The sequence below is a fragment of the Tursiops truncatus genome, chromosome 2 (genome assembly GCF_011762595.2).
Source record: "Tursiops truncatus isolate mTurTru1 chromosome 2, mTurTru1.mat.Y, whole genome shotgun sequence".
In the NCBI taxonomy this organism is placed as follows: domain Eukaryota; kingdom Metazoa; phylum Chordata; class Mammalia; order Artiodactyla; family Delphinidae; genus Tursiops; species Tursiops truncatus.
Genome location: NC_047035.1, coordinates 119,916,685 through 119,930,921, shown reverse-complemented (window position 1 = coordinate 119,930,921; position 14,237 = coordinate 119,916,685). Strand labels below are relative to the sequence as shown.

Below are 14,237 nucleotides of genomic sequence, written 5' to 3'. Positions count from 1 at the left end.
AACCATTTTACGATTCTGACGTTTCAAAACACCTGGAACTCAACCTGACCACTTGCCTTCTCTCCACAAAATAAAACAAACACATTTATTCTTGCTCAGACACACACACACGGGGGGATGGGTCAGCTCCTCCTTCTACTACCTGACTACCTGACTCAGAGCATGGAGTCAGCCCTGTGTCCAGGTCTCTCCCACAGCCTCCTCCCCTGCAGGATTTTAAACAATTCCTTACTTAATTTCATGTTAGTTTCAGCCAATTATTTGGCTCTCTGGGAGCTATGACTCCATGGCTTTTGCTGTAACTTCTAGCTTTTTCTCTTGGAAACTTAAGCATATTATGTGATGTCTTATGATATCCAAAAACATATTCAAAAAGGAGAGATAAGAGTAATAGGGGTGTGTGTGTGTGTGTGTGTGTGTGTTTATATACAAATAAATGTGCACATGCAAACTTTTTTACAATGGTTTTGGTTTTTACTTTGAGGGCTCTTTTTGCTAAAACAGTTTATAGCTAATGTAGAGTGGGAATAAGGAAATCACTGAAATAAAGAGCATGGGAATCAGAAAGTTCCAAATTACTTTCGTCTTCTCTAAGAAGTAAAACACTACCTAATCCTGATAAATCAATAAGGGAGCAGAGATTTTCACTGGCATCTCTCCATGACAAGACCACTTCTCTTCCTTTAACAGCATGTCAAGGATGAATCAGGAGCTCTGAGAGAACTGAGCCTCTGGGGAATATCTTCAGGGGTAGACTTGAAAGGCAACATTTACAAGACAGCTTCCTTTATTAAAAGTGCCCATAATCCCCAGCCTATAAAGCTAAAACAATTTTGTACGTTTATGTTCCAGAGCCATAAAGAGGTTTAAGAGGGATACAATTTCTACCTTAATAAATCTGGATCAATTACAAAGGTGCATGGTAAACAAGTTTTAATTTAGAATTTCAGTTCTGCTACCAGCAATGATGAACAAGGTAGTTCTCACCAGCCCTCCGGTGAGAATAATTAGAAAAATGCAATGATCATGTGCATGAAGGCACCAGATAACTAGCAGGGCAATGATGAACAGCAGGGCCAAGGTCCAGAAAAGGGAAGTTTAGGAAAATAACAGGATCTGGGGCCATTTTTCCAGAGCCATGTGATGATTTCTAAAGCAACGCCTACAATGCCAAAAGTTTAAACAGATCTTGGCAGACTCAACAGCTAGCAGGACAAATAGGGGTGCAGGGTCCACAGAAAAGAAGAAGGACCCTGCTAAATTCTCTATTTGCACACCCTAAAACATATATGCAAAATTCAGAAACTAACCAGCCCTCCCAGGAACGGAAGCCCAGGTCCTCCTCTACTCAGTCACTAACTGGATTAAGGTGATTTGTGCTTGCTGGTAGCTACAGCCTGTGTGTTGGTCAGAAGCAAACATAAAACTAGAGGGAGGTAGTGTCAAGATCTTCAAATTATCTCTGTGATTTTTCACATACAAAATCTGGGATAAAATTTAAAAGCATCCAGGTTTAGAAGTAACATCATGAATCATTTCAATAAATACTTTGTGAGAGATTTCTAAAATAAAAATAGGAACAGGGATTGAATATGCAGTGATAGTGAGAGTTATGTAATAGTGGGGAAAGAACACAATTTTGTTTTAAAACTCAGTTTATTACTTGGCCTATTTACGTCACTTTAAAAGTAATGCCTGCTAATATTGTTTAAGGCGCCATAATGGTGTTATGCTATTTCAATTTTTAAATATTTCTCTAAACATCCCAAAACACAGAGAAAAGACAGCCTGAACTGCACCAGAAGGCCTTGAGTGATGGTGATTTGGGTGATTTTCCCCCCTGCAGTCCTTTTTTTGTTTAATTTGATTTCTTGCACAAAACACATATCTGTAGCTGTAAGAAATACCATTTATAAAAACATTATTAGGATAATTACATAACTGCACCTTGGGTTTTCTTCATAAACTGTCTTCAAGGTGTGCAATTTTTACAGCAAATATTTGGTAATATTAAGTTAGAGTTGTAGCATTTTACATAGTGAACAGTAAATATAAAATCATAAGTCTGACAAACCAGAGCAGAGGCCAAGGGATTTCAGATAACACACAAGCCCTCAGACACTGGGCTCCACACCCATGCCTGCCCTCTGCAGTAGCAAACCCCAAATGCACAACCACTTTGTTCTGCTGTCTTGTGACTAAAGCTTCTAAAAAGTTGACTCTGCAATCCCAAATGTACAAAAGAACAAAAATCATCCATGCATCATTATATGTTATACATTTCCGTATAATACTGTGTTGATTCCTATTATTCATTTTAAATACCTTGCCTTCTGGCCATGCTTTCATAACTGTACACATTTATTTTATGCAAATCAACACTCGGAATGGCCTTCAGATATATGTGTACAGGTGAATGACTAAATGGCATGCACAAAGGAGAAATATTATGGAAACTGTTGGTAGTTTAAGAACCTTACACTTGCATCACTTCAAAATGATTTCTTAGGTATTATCTCATTCCCAGCCCAGATACAAGCCCATGAAGTAAATTAATAATCACCATAAGTCAGAGTATGCATTTAGGTACTTTCACTCAATAAATTTATCTATATACCTACATGAAGTTCACATACACAGTTATATATCATAGATAGTATACCCAAAATGCCTCTGGAATCTGTCCACGTCTCCACATTCCCACAGTGACCATTCTAGTTTCGACCTCTTCATCCTTTGCCTACACTTTCTCTTCTCTTTAATCTGTCCCACACAGACACTGCCCTTAGCATCCTCGATCTAAACACAGATCTAGCAACATCCCTCCTCTTGATTAAAAATCCACCACCCGTTCCCATGCTTCACCTCGTGCCTCACCAAGGGTGCCTGGTAAAACTATCCCTCTAAAAACACAGGCTTTGTCTTTAGAAATTTATGCACATTTTTTTCATTCTAGTCTATAATTCATACTTGTTGGATTGAATACAAATATAATGGTTTGGACTGTTTCCATTTCTAGGAAAATATGCAATGGCAAGCTGGTCTTGCAGCTTCACAAATCCTCTAGCACACCACCACCTCCGCCTCATGTCCTGGGAGATACCCAGGCGAGAGTCCAGGGCAAAATGTAAACTCTGCAGAGCCACTTGACACACCTCACATTCAACACCTCTTCTGTCTACAGTATGAACTCACCTCAGGCCTCCCACCAAAAGATAACCCCATCCTTGCAAGGTGTGTTTCTAGAACATCATTCTTACAAAAGGGTACCTAAGAGAAAGTTAGTAGTTTTGTTAGTATGATATCCCTCCTTTAAAACATTCTCAATACACATAGCACATTCAAGTTTCTGAAAAGTTTTTCAGCAAAACCCGCAGCGAAGATCAACTGGGAGCCAGTGTTCCACAGAACACACCTTGTTGAGGGTGTGCTGTCCTCACCCCACTCTCATCTTTCCTCACCCTGTTCGTCTCACCTGGAAAGCCTTTCTTATTTTCTCCAACTGGCAAACTTCTACTCACCTTTAGAAATCTAATTCCTAGCCATCCTGGCTGGAAGTAAATATTTCCTACTATGTGTGTCTGTACCACTTTACAGACATTTGTGTTCAATTACACGTGATGTAATCTTGGATTTACACGTCAGTCTCCCTACATAGACTGTGAATTCTAGAAGTAGAAATAATCCCTTAACCAGGTATAAGTTCCCAGAATCTAGCAACGTCCACAAGTCCTTCAATAAGTGTGTGTGGAATAAGTTGATAAACAGGTAAATGATCTTCCATGAAAATAAGATATGTAGAATCACACATTATCTCCCTATTACTCCCACCAGGAAATCTCTGCTGGCAGAAAGGGCAATAACAAGATTTGGGAGAAAAAAATGTTCTCTACAACAGCCCAGTCAGAATGGGCAAAGGACCCCTGGAACAAAATTTGTAAACAGAACCTGACAACAGTTAGGGCTCTGCCACATGAATCACGTATGAGTCACTGTATCTCTGTCCAGGGTCCCAAGAGTCTGGCTGGAAAGCCCTGGCTCTGCTTCAAAACCAGACGGAGCCCAGTCCTGCTGGAATACAAATGTTTGCATATTTCATTATTTCTAATAGAGAGACTTCCTTTTCACCCAGGATCTCAGGATAGTTACATTCAATCAGTTACACTCAGGCAGTTTAAATAAATTAAGCTGACTTCTTTCTGCAAAAGAAGTTACAGATTCTAAAGGAGGCAGGAGATGCAAAGGGCTTGCAAGGCAAATGTGGATGTTCCACACAGCCCTGCCTCTAACCAATGAGCAACCTTGGGCAAGAGACCACACCTTTCTAGGCACTGACATCCCAAACCTTGAGTTCAGTAGCTACATAATGAAGATCAAGCAAACCTTCAGTGAATCACCAGTGTGTGGCAAGCACTTTCTCTTATTTAATCCTCTCAAAACCCTGTGAAGTGAGTAGTATTATTCTCATTTTACACATGAGGAAACAGGGCTTAGAAAGGTAAAGTAATTTGCTCAAGGCCACTCCATGAGCTCACAGGATTGCTGGGCTGGCAAGTCAAATGCATTCCCGGGTAGATCCACAGTGAGAACAATGTATTAACTGGAAAATACAGACTCAGGATGTTTAAGAAACTTTCCTCAGAACAACCAGCCAGAAATCAGCAGAGCCAGAACCTACCAAAGGTCCCAAGCACAAATCCTGAGCTCTCTGAAGTAACAGAGAAGCTGCTGCATAAAGCACTTGCCTCCCCAAATGCCGCAGGCCTGTGCTGCTCCAAAGCCCCTGTAACTCCATTTCTCCACCACGGCTCCGCCTAACACCGGGACAGCTTTCCCAGCCCCTCTTCCCCTAACCCCATATCTCCATCCCTTCCCCTTTCCTGAAGCCCAAGCTCTGTAAACAGGAATTTTTGCCCTGGTAACCCACGAGACAGCACTTGTCTGCCTTTACAGCTCTCCTCTGTGATAACCTGCCCACGTCATCGCACGCACGTTCAATATTTTGAAGCACAGGGTCTCTCTGTAGAAGGAAGTACATATTTAACACAGGTGTCATGTGGGAAAGCAAGCCATTCATCACAGCAATTTAACTAGGTTAAGTGATGCAACATACATCAGTGTAAGAGAATGGGCACTCTTTATTTTCAGGACTATGAAATCTTACCTGTCTTTTTACACCTCTAATCTGCACACCTCTGGAGGCTCTTAGCACTTTCTACCTATTGTAGCTATTCTCACACTCCCTTCCTACCACATTCTTCCCTCCCTGAAACAGCGTCACACCTGTACACTTCTCCAGAGCACAGTCCAATGAATGCCTTGTACAAGCTAGACACTGAAATCCATTTATAATGACTTAAACACTTTTGTAAAATATTTATATCGTATGAGGATGTGCCAACTGAATAGCCAATATCCATATTTAATATGTGACAACCGAATATCCAAAGCAGTCTAGAAGAGCGAAAGAACAAACTTACCCAGATATTACACAGATCTGCCAATTGAAGTGCGCAAGCCCGTGGGGCTGAAAGCAGCTGCCTGAAGGAGCAGACGAGTGTATCCCGGCGGCGGAGCTTTGCTCATCCTCAAAGCAAGACGACCCGCACTACCCTCACCAGGAAGGCAAAGAATGCCCATTACTGGAATTGGGGAGGGGGTCTAAATGCTCAGAGTTGGCCCTTTGCCTGGACAGATGAACCAGCTGCAAAGCCCAGGGCCAGGCCTCTACCCAGAGAAGGTGCATACCACGGGCAGCAGAAAAGCCTAGAAATGTCTAAATTGACTCCAAATGTCGTACTGCATGCCAATACTTATACCATAAGGGGTACTAATACGTGATCATTCAGACCTGTTCTTGAGGATTCCCGGCTCGGGACGGAGATACTTTCCTCCTGAGTTTCTAAACCGAGGGCAAGGAGGGTCTGAAGTACCCGCGCACAGGTGGCCGGGGCGCGCGCCAGGCTCCTCCCAGGCGACCGGGGAAACCGAGGCACGCGGCGGCGGGCAGGGCCGGGCCGGGACTCACCACGTCCATGATCTGCAGAAGGCTCAGAGAAAAGTAGACGGTGAGCGGCTGCGAGTCGTTGGCCACGGGCCTCTCCAAAGGATTGTAGTTCTTGACCAGGTCCTTGTAGAGCTTCCTCTGGAACTCGCCTTGCAGGGACACTTCAGGAGAGGAGAGAAGAGCCGGGCGGGCTGCTCAAGGAAGGCCAGAGGGGATGCGCCCCGCGCACCCTGCCCGCACCCCCGGCCGCCCAAGCAGCGCAGCCCAGACGCGCAAGGCTCGCCTTCCCCCGTCACCGCCGACAGCGACCCCCGCCGTCCCCGGCGGGAGCGAACCCCCAAACCCGGGCCCGGCGCGGGGCGCCCCAAGCCACCCGGGATGCGCCCGGGATTCCGCGGACGAAGAGTGGAGGGCGGGGAGACCAGCGGCTTTACCGTGCAGGAGCGACGCGGCCAGCACCAGGCACAGTAAGCGGCGCATTTTGGCGCTGGAGCTGCGCGTCTCGGAAGTCGGCCCGGGCCTGCGCCTGCGGCCGCAGAGCCGCTTCTCGCGGTTCGGCTCGCGCGCCTTTAAAGAGCCGAGCGCGCGCCCCCGCCCCGGCCACCCCCGCGCGCCTCTCCACGTGACGAGCCCCGCCCCCGCCCCCCCGCGCCCCTCCCACCCGTCCCTTCGGGCCCACCCCCCCGCCCGCCGGCCCTCGGGCGCCTAGGCGGCCGCAGTGGGGGACAGTAGCCCGAGCGCTCCCGGGGAGGTGCGCCCGCGCCCCGCCTCTGTCTCCACCAAGCGGTCCCCGCGCTCCAGAGGCTGTCCAAGGCCGGGCTCTGCCGGTCCCTTCTGTCCTTTGTCCCCACTCTGCTCGCAGATGCTCTCAGAAGCTGCGCCGGGTCGGTGGGAGAACGCCGGGACCCTCAAGGGTCCGGTTCTCCAGGGCCCTTCCTACCCCCCACCGGGGCGGGGTGCAGCGCCCGGGAACCGGGCTCCCACAGGTTCGCGACTCCCTCCAAGGAGACGAGACAGACCTGAGACAGGCCCCTCCTACCTCCCGCCGGTCGTGGATGTTCTTTCAGCATCCATTTGCTGGGCATCACCAGCCTGCTTCTCAGCCAGTTCTGGAGATGCCAAGAGGAGAGGCGAAGTCCGCCAGGGAGGCGTTCTACAGGGACGAGACTCTGCAAAAGTGTGTGATGGAATTCCCAGTGTATATCCTCTTTATATCTCGTTCTCTTTTAAAGGCGATTGAAAATGTTGAAAAGTTAACTCCCCACGGCTTGCCAGAAGGACAGTCAAAACTTGGTGGTGTGATCTAGGCATTGTTTTTTTGTTTCTGAGGCCGAGAGAATTAATTGCCAAGAGGAAACTCAGAGCAGACACCAGTCAAAGGGGTCAGGGGCTTAGTTACATCCTAGATATTGAGGAGGGGTCATGGTTCTGGAAGAGGATGGGAGAGAGAATGCTGACGAGGGCCTTCAAAAGTGATGTGTAGACACTATCCCCTTTGCTCTCAGCAAGCATGTTGCAGAAGGCTGAGTGCAGAGGGGTTCCCTGTGCCCACTTAGGGGGTTCTGCAGCTCACTTTCGTCAGGCCCCAGAGAATCTGAGCTCCACCAAGATCTGAGATCGCTGTGGACCAGCAGAGGCAATGCCCACATCTCTGAACTGCATAAGGCCCAGGATTCCTGGGTGGCGCCAAAAACTAGGGAAAGGCTTACCAAAATGTGACTGCCCTTGAATTTACCCCAGCAGCAGTAAAGGGCAACCAAGGCAGTTATTTGATATGGAAAAACAAAGAATTATGTCAGCCTTGCAATGAAGTGTCCTGTAGCAAATTCACACCTGTTAACTGATGCACATATAAATAAATAATCCGTATAGGCTTTGATAACTGCAACAGGATCCTAGAAGAAGGAAGGATTCATTCTTTCTGGAGAAGGGTTCATAGAAGAGGTGACTGCTGACCTGGGCTTGCCTCAAAGGAGGGGTTTGCCGGGAGACGGGAACACCAGAGTAGGGATTCCTGGTGAGCAGACAGGCATGCTCATCACTTCATCTGGCTCCTGAGTTCCACACCATCTGGGGCCGTCTGGATACACACAGAGCTGGCATATGGTGAAGGAATGAACTACACAGTATTGGCCACTGGCAAAAAGGGAGTCAGACAAGGAAAATAAAACCCAACAACAGAATAGAGGAGACATAAGAAGCATCAGTCGGAAGATTCCCGCTGGCACACCACCTCCACTGGTCCTGTGAATGCAGCACCCACTCTTCTACACATTTCCTGAAGGTACCTTCAAGCCGTGCCTTCCATCCTAGAGGTATATGAGCCCAGAGGGGCCAAGGGACTTCATATATGTGCATATGGTCATGGGGATCACGTTTCTGAAAGTATAACTACTTCCTTGCCTCCCTTGTACCCCATAATATCAGAAACCTCAAATTAAAGCATTTTCCAGTGGGACAACAGGTCAGTAAGTACAGATCTACCTTGACTTACAACAGGGTTACATCTTGATAAACCCATCATAAGTTGAAAATATTTTAAGTCGAAAATGCACTGAATACAACCTAACCTACCAAACATCAAAGCTTAACCTTGCCTACCTTGAATGTGCTCAGAAGCTGTGCATCAGCCTACAGTTGGGCAAAATCATCTAAGACAAAGCACTTTATAATGAAGTGTTGAATATCTCATGTAACTTATTGTGACACTGTACTGAAAATAAAAAACAGAATGGTGGTATCAGTTGTTTATCCTTGTCGTGATCATGTGGCTGACTGGGGGCTGTGCTCACAGTTGCTGCCCAGCATCACGAGAGTATGGTACCACATATTGCTAGCTTGGGAAAAGATAAAAATGCCAACTTTGAAGCACAGTTTCTTCTGAATGCATATTGTTTTCACAGCATCATGATGTCAAAAAATCATAGGTTGAACCATCTTAAATTGGGGACCGTCTGTATTGGTTTATGCCCTGTTCTCTGCTAGGTGCCTGGAGCAGCAACAAGAATAATCCACTCACTCAGTTGACAATTTAGAGCCAATGTAAGTGTGGAAAATAAATTCCAGTCTGTGCTGTGCCGATAAGTAGGTCTGTGAGGTTGGCTATACAAGCAGACCTCGTTTTATTGCACTTCACAGATATGATGTTTTTTGACAAAGTGAAGGTTTGCAGCAACTCTGTAGTGAGCAAGTTTATTGACGTCATTTTTCCAATTTGCTCACTTCATGCCTCTGGGTCACATTTTGGTAGTTCTCATATTTCAAACTTTTCCATTAAAATTATGTTCTTTATGGTGATCAATGGCTGATCTTTGACGTTACTATTGTAGTTGTTCTGGGACACCACAGACCACACCCATATAAGATGGCAGACTTAATCAGTAAAGGTTGTGTGTTCTGACTGCTCCACTGACTGGCTGTTCCCCTGTCTCTCTCCCTCTCCTAGGGCCTCCCTACTCACCGAGACACAACAGTATTGAAATTAGGCCAATTAATACCCTCCAGTGGCCTCTAAGTGCTCAAGTGAAAGGAAGAATTGTACGTATCTCATTTTAATCAAACGCTAAAAATGATTAAGCATAGTGAGGAAGACATGTTGAAAACCAAGATAGGCCGATAACTAGAACTCTTGCACCAAACAGTTAGCCAAGTTGTGAATTCAAAAGAAAAGTTCTTGAAGGAAATTGAAAGTGCTACTCCAGTCAACACATGGATGATAAGAACGTGAAACAGCCTTCTTACTGATATGGAGAAAGTTTTAGTGGTCTGGATAGAATATAAAATGAGCCACAATATTCCATTAAGCCAAAGTCTAACCCAGAGGAAGACCCTAACTCTCTTCAATTTTGTGAAGGCTGAGAGAAATGAGGAAGCTGCAGAAGAAATGTCTGAAGCTAGCAGAAGTTGGTTCATGAGGTTTAAGGAAAGAAGCCATCTCCATAACAGAGGTGCAAGGTGAAGCAGCAAGTGCTGATGTAGAAGCTGCAGCAAGTTATCCAGAAGATCTTGCTAAGACAATCAATGAAGGTGGCTACACTATACAGAAGATTTTCAATGTAGATGAAACAGCATTCTGTTGGAAGAAGATGCCATCCAGGACTTTCATAGCTAGAGAGGAGAATTCAATGCCTGGCTTCCAAGCTTCAAAGGACAGGCTGACTGTCTTGTTAGGGGCTAATGCAGCTGGTAACTTGAAGTTGAAGCCAATGCCATTTGCCATTCTGAAAATCCTAGGGCCCTAAGAATTATGCTAAATCTGCTCTTCCTATGCTCTCAATAAAACAACAAAGCCTGGATGACAACACATCTGTTTACAACATGGTTTACTGAATATTTTAAGCCCTCTGTTGAGACATACTGATCAGGAAAAAAAAAAAAAATCCCTTTCAAAATGTTACTGGTCATTGACAAGGCACCTAATCACCCAAGAGCTCTGATGGAGCTGGACAGTGAGATTAATGTTGTTTTCATGCCTGCTAACACAACATTCATTCTGCGGCCCATGAATCAAAGAGTACTTTCAACTTTAATGTCATTATTGAAGAAATACATTTTGCAAGGCTGCAGCTACCATAGATAGTGATTCCTCTGATGGATCTGGACAAAGTAAATTGAAACCTTCTAGAAAGGATTCACCATTCTAGATGCTATTAAGAACACTTGTGATTCATGGGAATAGGTCTAAATAACAACATTAACAAAAATTTGGCAGAAGTTGATTCCATCTCTGATGAATGACTTTGAGGGGTTCAAGTCTTCAGTGGGGGAAGTAACTGCAGATTACTTAGAAAGAGAACTAGACTTAGAAGTTGAGCCTGAAGATGTGACTGAATTGCTGCAATATCATGATAAAACTTTAATGGATGAGGAGTTGCTTCTTATGAATGAGCAAAGAAAGTGGTTTCTTGAGATGGAAGCTACTCCTGGTGAAGATGCTGTGAAGATTGTTGAAATGACAACAAAGGATTTAGAATGTTGCATAAACTTAGTTGATAAAGCAGTGGCAGGGTTGGAGAGGATTGACTCCAATTTTGAAAGAAGTTCTAATGTGGGTAAAATGCTATTAAACAGCATGGCATGCTGCAGAGAATTTATCCCACGAAGGCAAAATACTCATCACCACATTAACAGGCTAATAAAAAATACCATGTCAACAAAATATAGTGACATAATAAAATTCAATGTGTTGTGTAAAATCCAATGCTCATTCAGGACTAAAAGATAAACAACAAACCTAGGTTTGAAGACAACTATCTTAACCTTATCAAGTGTGCCTTATAAAAAGCCTACAGCAAGTGCCATGTTTTTGTTCTGAATAAATTTTTATTTTTAGAATAATTTTAGCTTTACCAAAAAAGCTGTGGAGATGTACAGAGAATTCTTATATACCCAATACCCGGGATCCACTATTGTTAACATCTAACATCAGTATGTTATATTTTTCCAACTAGAGAAAGAATATGAATACGTTATTATTAACTAAAGACCCCACTTTATTCAGATTTTCTTAGTTTTTGCCCACTATCTTTCTGTTCCAGGATCCCATCCAGGACACCACATCACATTAGATATCATGTCTCCTTGGGCTCCTCTTGGCTGTGATAGATTCTCAGCCATGCCGGTTTATTGATAATCTTGATAGTTTTGAGGAGTACCTGTCAGGTATTTTGTAGAAAGTCCTTCAGTTTGGGTTTATCAGATGTTTACTCAGTATTAGACTGAGGTTGTGGGTTTTGGGGAGGAAGACCACAGAGGTAAAGTGCCATTCTCATCACATCATCTCAAGGGTACATACTGTTAACATGACTTATCACTGCTCATGTTGACCTTGATCAATTGTGTTGATGTAGTGTTTGTCAGATTTCTCCTTTGTGAAGTTCCTCTTTTTTTTAAATTGTGAACTGATATATGTCAGAGATAGTATAGGTATCCTTTAATTTTATTTTATATTAATTTTGGGCCATGCCACGCAGCATGCAGCATCTTAGTTCCCTGACCAGGGATCAAACCCATGCCCCCTGCAGTGGAAGTGTGGAGTCTTAACACTGGACCACCAGGGAAGTACCCTGAAGTTCCTCTTTTGTACCTCCCTCACTGTCCTGTGGTCTTTGGAAGGATGGCAAAATGTGCAGCTCACATTTAAGGAGTGGGGAGTTATACTCTATCTACTAAAATATTTACATACATTTTAAATACTCCTTAAAGTCTTTACATAAATTATCTCAAATTATTCTTCTTGGGAGATTCATGTCTCTTCCCACATTTATTTATGTATTCAGTCATTTATGTCAGTGTAGATTCATGGACATTTACTTTCTACTTTGGGTTCTAATCCCCTGACTTTATTTTATTGCCCATATTCTTCCAGCTTTGGTCATTGGGAGCTCTTTCAGTTGGCTCCTGTGTTGCTTTGATACCCTCCCTTGTGGGTTGTCTTTGAGCACCTGCATTCTTTCTAGCACTAGGAGATTCTCCAGACTTGTAATATTTCTGGCCCCAGTCCTAGAATCAGCCATTTCTCCAAGCATCCCTAGTTCCTTTTGTTTGAAAATGGTATTAGAAGTGAACATCTGAATCCTGGGTGTGCTTGTTGCTACTGGGGGAGGTTGCTTCTAGGACCTCTGGAGTTTTCAGAGGAAGGAGATATATGTTTATATAACCCATGTATATATGCACAAACCCATCTATATCCATACTAAACTCCATATAAGTCCACACTGAATTCTCCAACTATAATGCAACGTGGATCATCTTAGCCCCCTCCCCCTTGCTTGTGGGTAACCCCCATCTCCTACAGTGAGAAACCTGTCTCGTACCATTACATCTATTTACTTACTGGTTGAACTTCAGTATGCATCTATAAAGGTTTCAGAATTCTTTTTTTTTTAACCTCTTTATTGGAGTATAATTGCTTTACAATGGTGTGTTAGTTCCTGCTTTATAACAAAGTGAATCAGTTATATATATACATATGTTCCCATATCTCTTCCCTCTTGCATCTCCCTCCCTCCCACCCTCCCTATCCCACCCCTCTAGGTGGTCACAAAGCACGGAGCTGATCTCCCTGTTCTTAACCTGTACCCTTGGGGGATGTACATGTGCTTTGCTGAATGGAGTACAGTGCTTATGTAGTCTTTTTTGCCTTTAAGTCTCCATTCATTTCCAAAGTTACTTAGGTCAGTACATTTTCACTCAACCCTTTCACTGAGGTTAATTTAGATATTTCTGATACTGTTAGATATTTTTGTCACAGTCAACATTCCATCATGGGATTCCCCTGAATCCCAAAGTGATTTTTTAAAAATTTGCATCAAGTGAAGCTCATTCTTCTTGCTATAAAGTTCTGTGGATTTTTAAAAAGCATAATGTCATATTGATTTTGGAAGCACGCAGCAGTAAGCGGCAGCTGGAAGCAAGATCTTATTTCCCGGACCGGGAGTCCTAACTGCTAGACCACAGAGGCCAGCTGCTAGGGCCTAAACCCCCAGTTCTTGCCTGCCTTGTCAAGAATGAATTCAGGTGAGGAGGCAGAAGGTAAAGAGAAAAGTAAACATTTATTGGAAAAGCAAAGTACATGTGGAAAGACGCACGGGCAAACTCAGAGAGAGAGCCGCACCTTTGGGAAGTTTAAATCCTTTATAAGGGGGCAGCCTTCTGGGTCTTTTTCTTCTTCTTGGCCAACCGTATTATTTTGACCCTATGGCTAATTTGTCTCTGGACTCTCCCCTGGGTGGTCACGCAACCCTCAGTCAAGATGGATTTCATCGCAAAGGCCTCTGGGAGGGACAATGGCAAGATTTATTATGGTCTGGCATCCCCTGCCTTTTTGACCCCGTGAAAACTTTTGTGCATGTGTAGTGTCTCTCTTGCCCCAAGGTTGGGAAATGTATGACCTCTTGATCTTTGAACAGAGTTTAGCTCCTCTCTGTCCCAGCCATAAAGTGTCAAATGTCCAGTTATCTACACTATTCCTGTTGTTGTTTCTTAATGGAAGTGCAGATCTCGAAATACAGACAGGATTCCGGTCATAAATATGTAGTCCGGACTCTGTTTGTCTCTTGCTTCAGGAAATGTAAACAGGGGGCTGATAATGAATGTCCAGCCTGGAGCCCATCTTCTTCTCACCCCAGGAAGTGTGAACAAGAGGCCAGTTGTAACTGTCTAGCCTGGATCCCATCTATCTCCTGCCTCAATATCTCTACCATTAAAATATTATACAGGATAGTTTCTC

The 14,237-nt window shown here is 44.1% G+C and overlaps 1 protein-coding gene across 1 annotated transcript in view; it reads right to left on the bottom strand.

The window, feature by feature from the left end:
* The window catches only part of CHRNA7 (cholinergic receptor nicotinic alpha 7 subunit), a 121,679-nt gene extending 115,192 nt beyond the window's left edge, over positions 1 to 6,487 (bottom strand). The window contains exons 1-2 of the mRNA XM_019951252.2: positions 6,442 to 6,487; positions 6,029 to 6,168 (exon numbers count right to left, since the gene is read on the bottom strand). Of these exons, the coding sequence (XP_019806811.1) occupies positions 6,029 to 6,168; positions 6,442 to 6,487 (186 nt within the window). The remainder of the gene's footprint in view (positions 1 to 6,028; positions 6,169 to 6,441) is intronic.
* Positions 6,488 to 14,237: the final 7,750 nt, after the last annotated feature.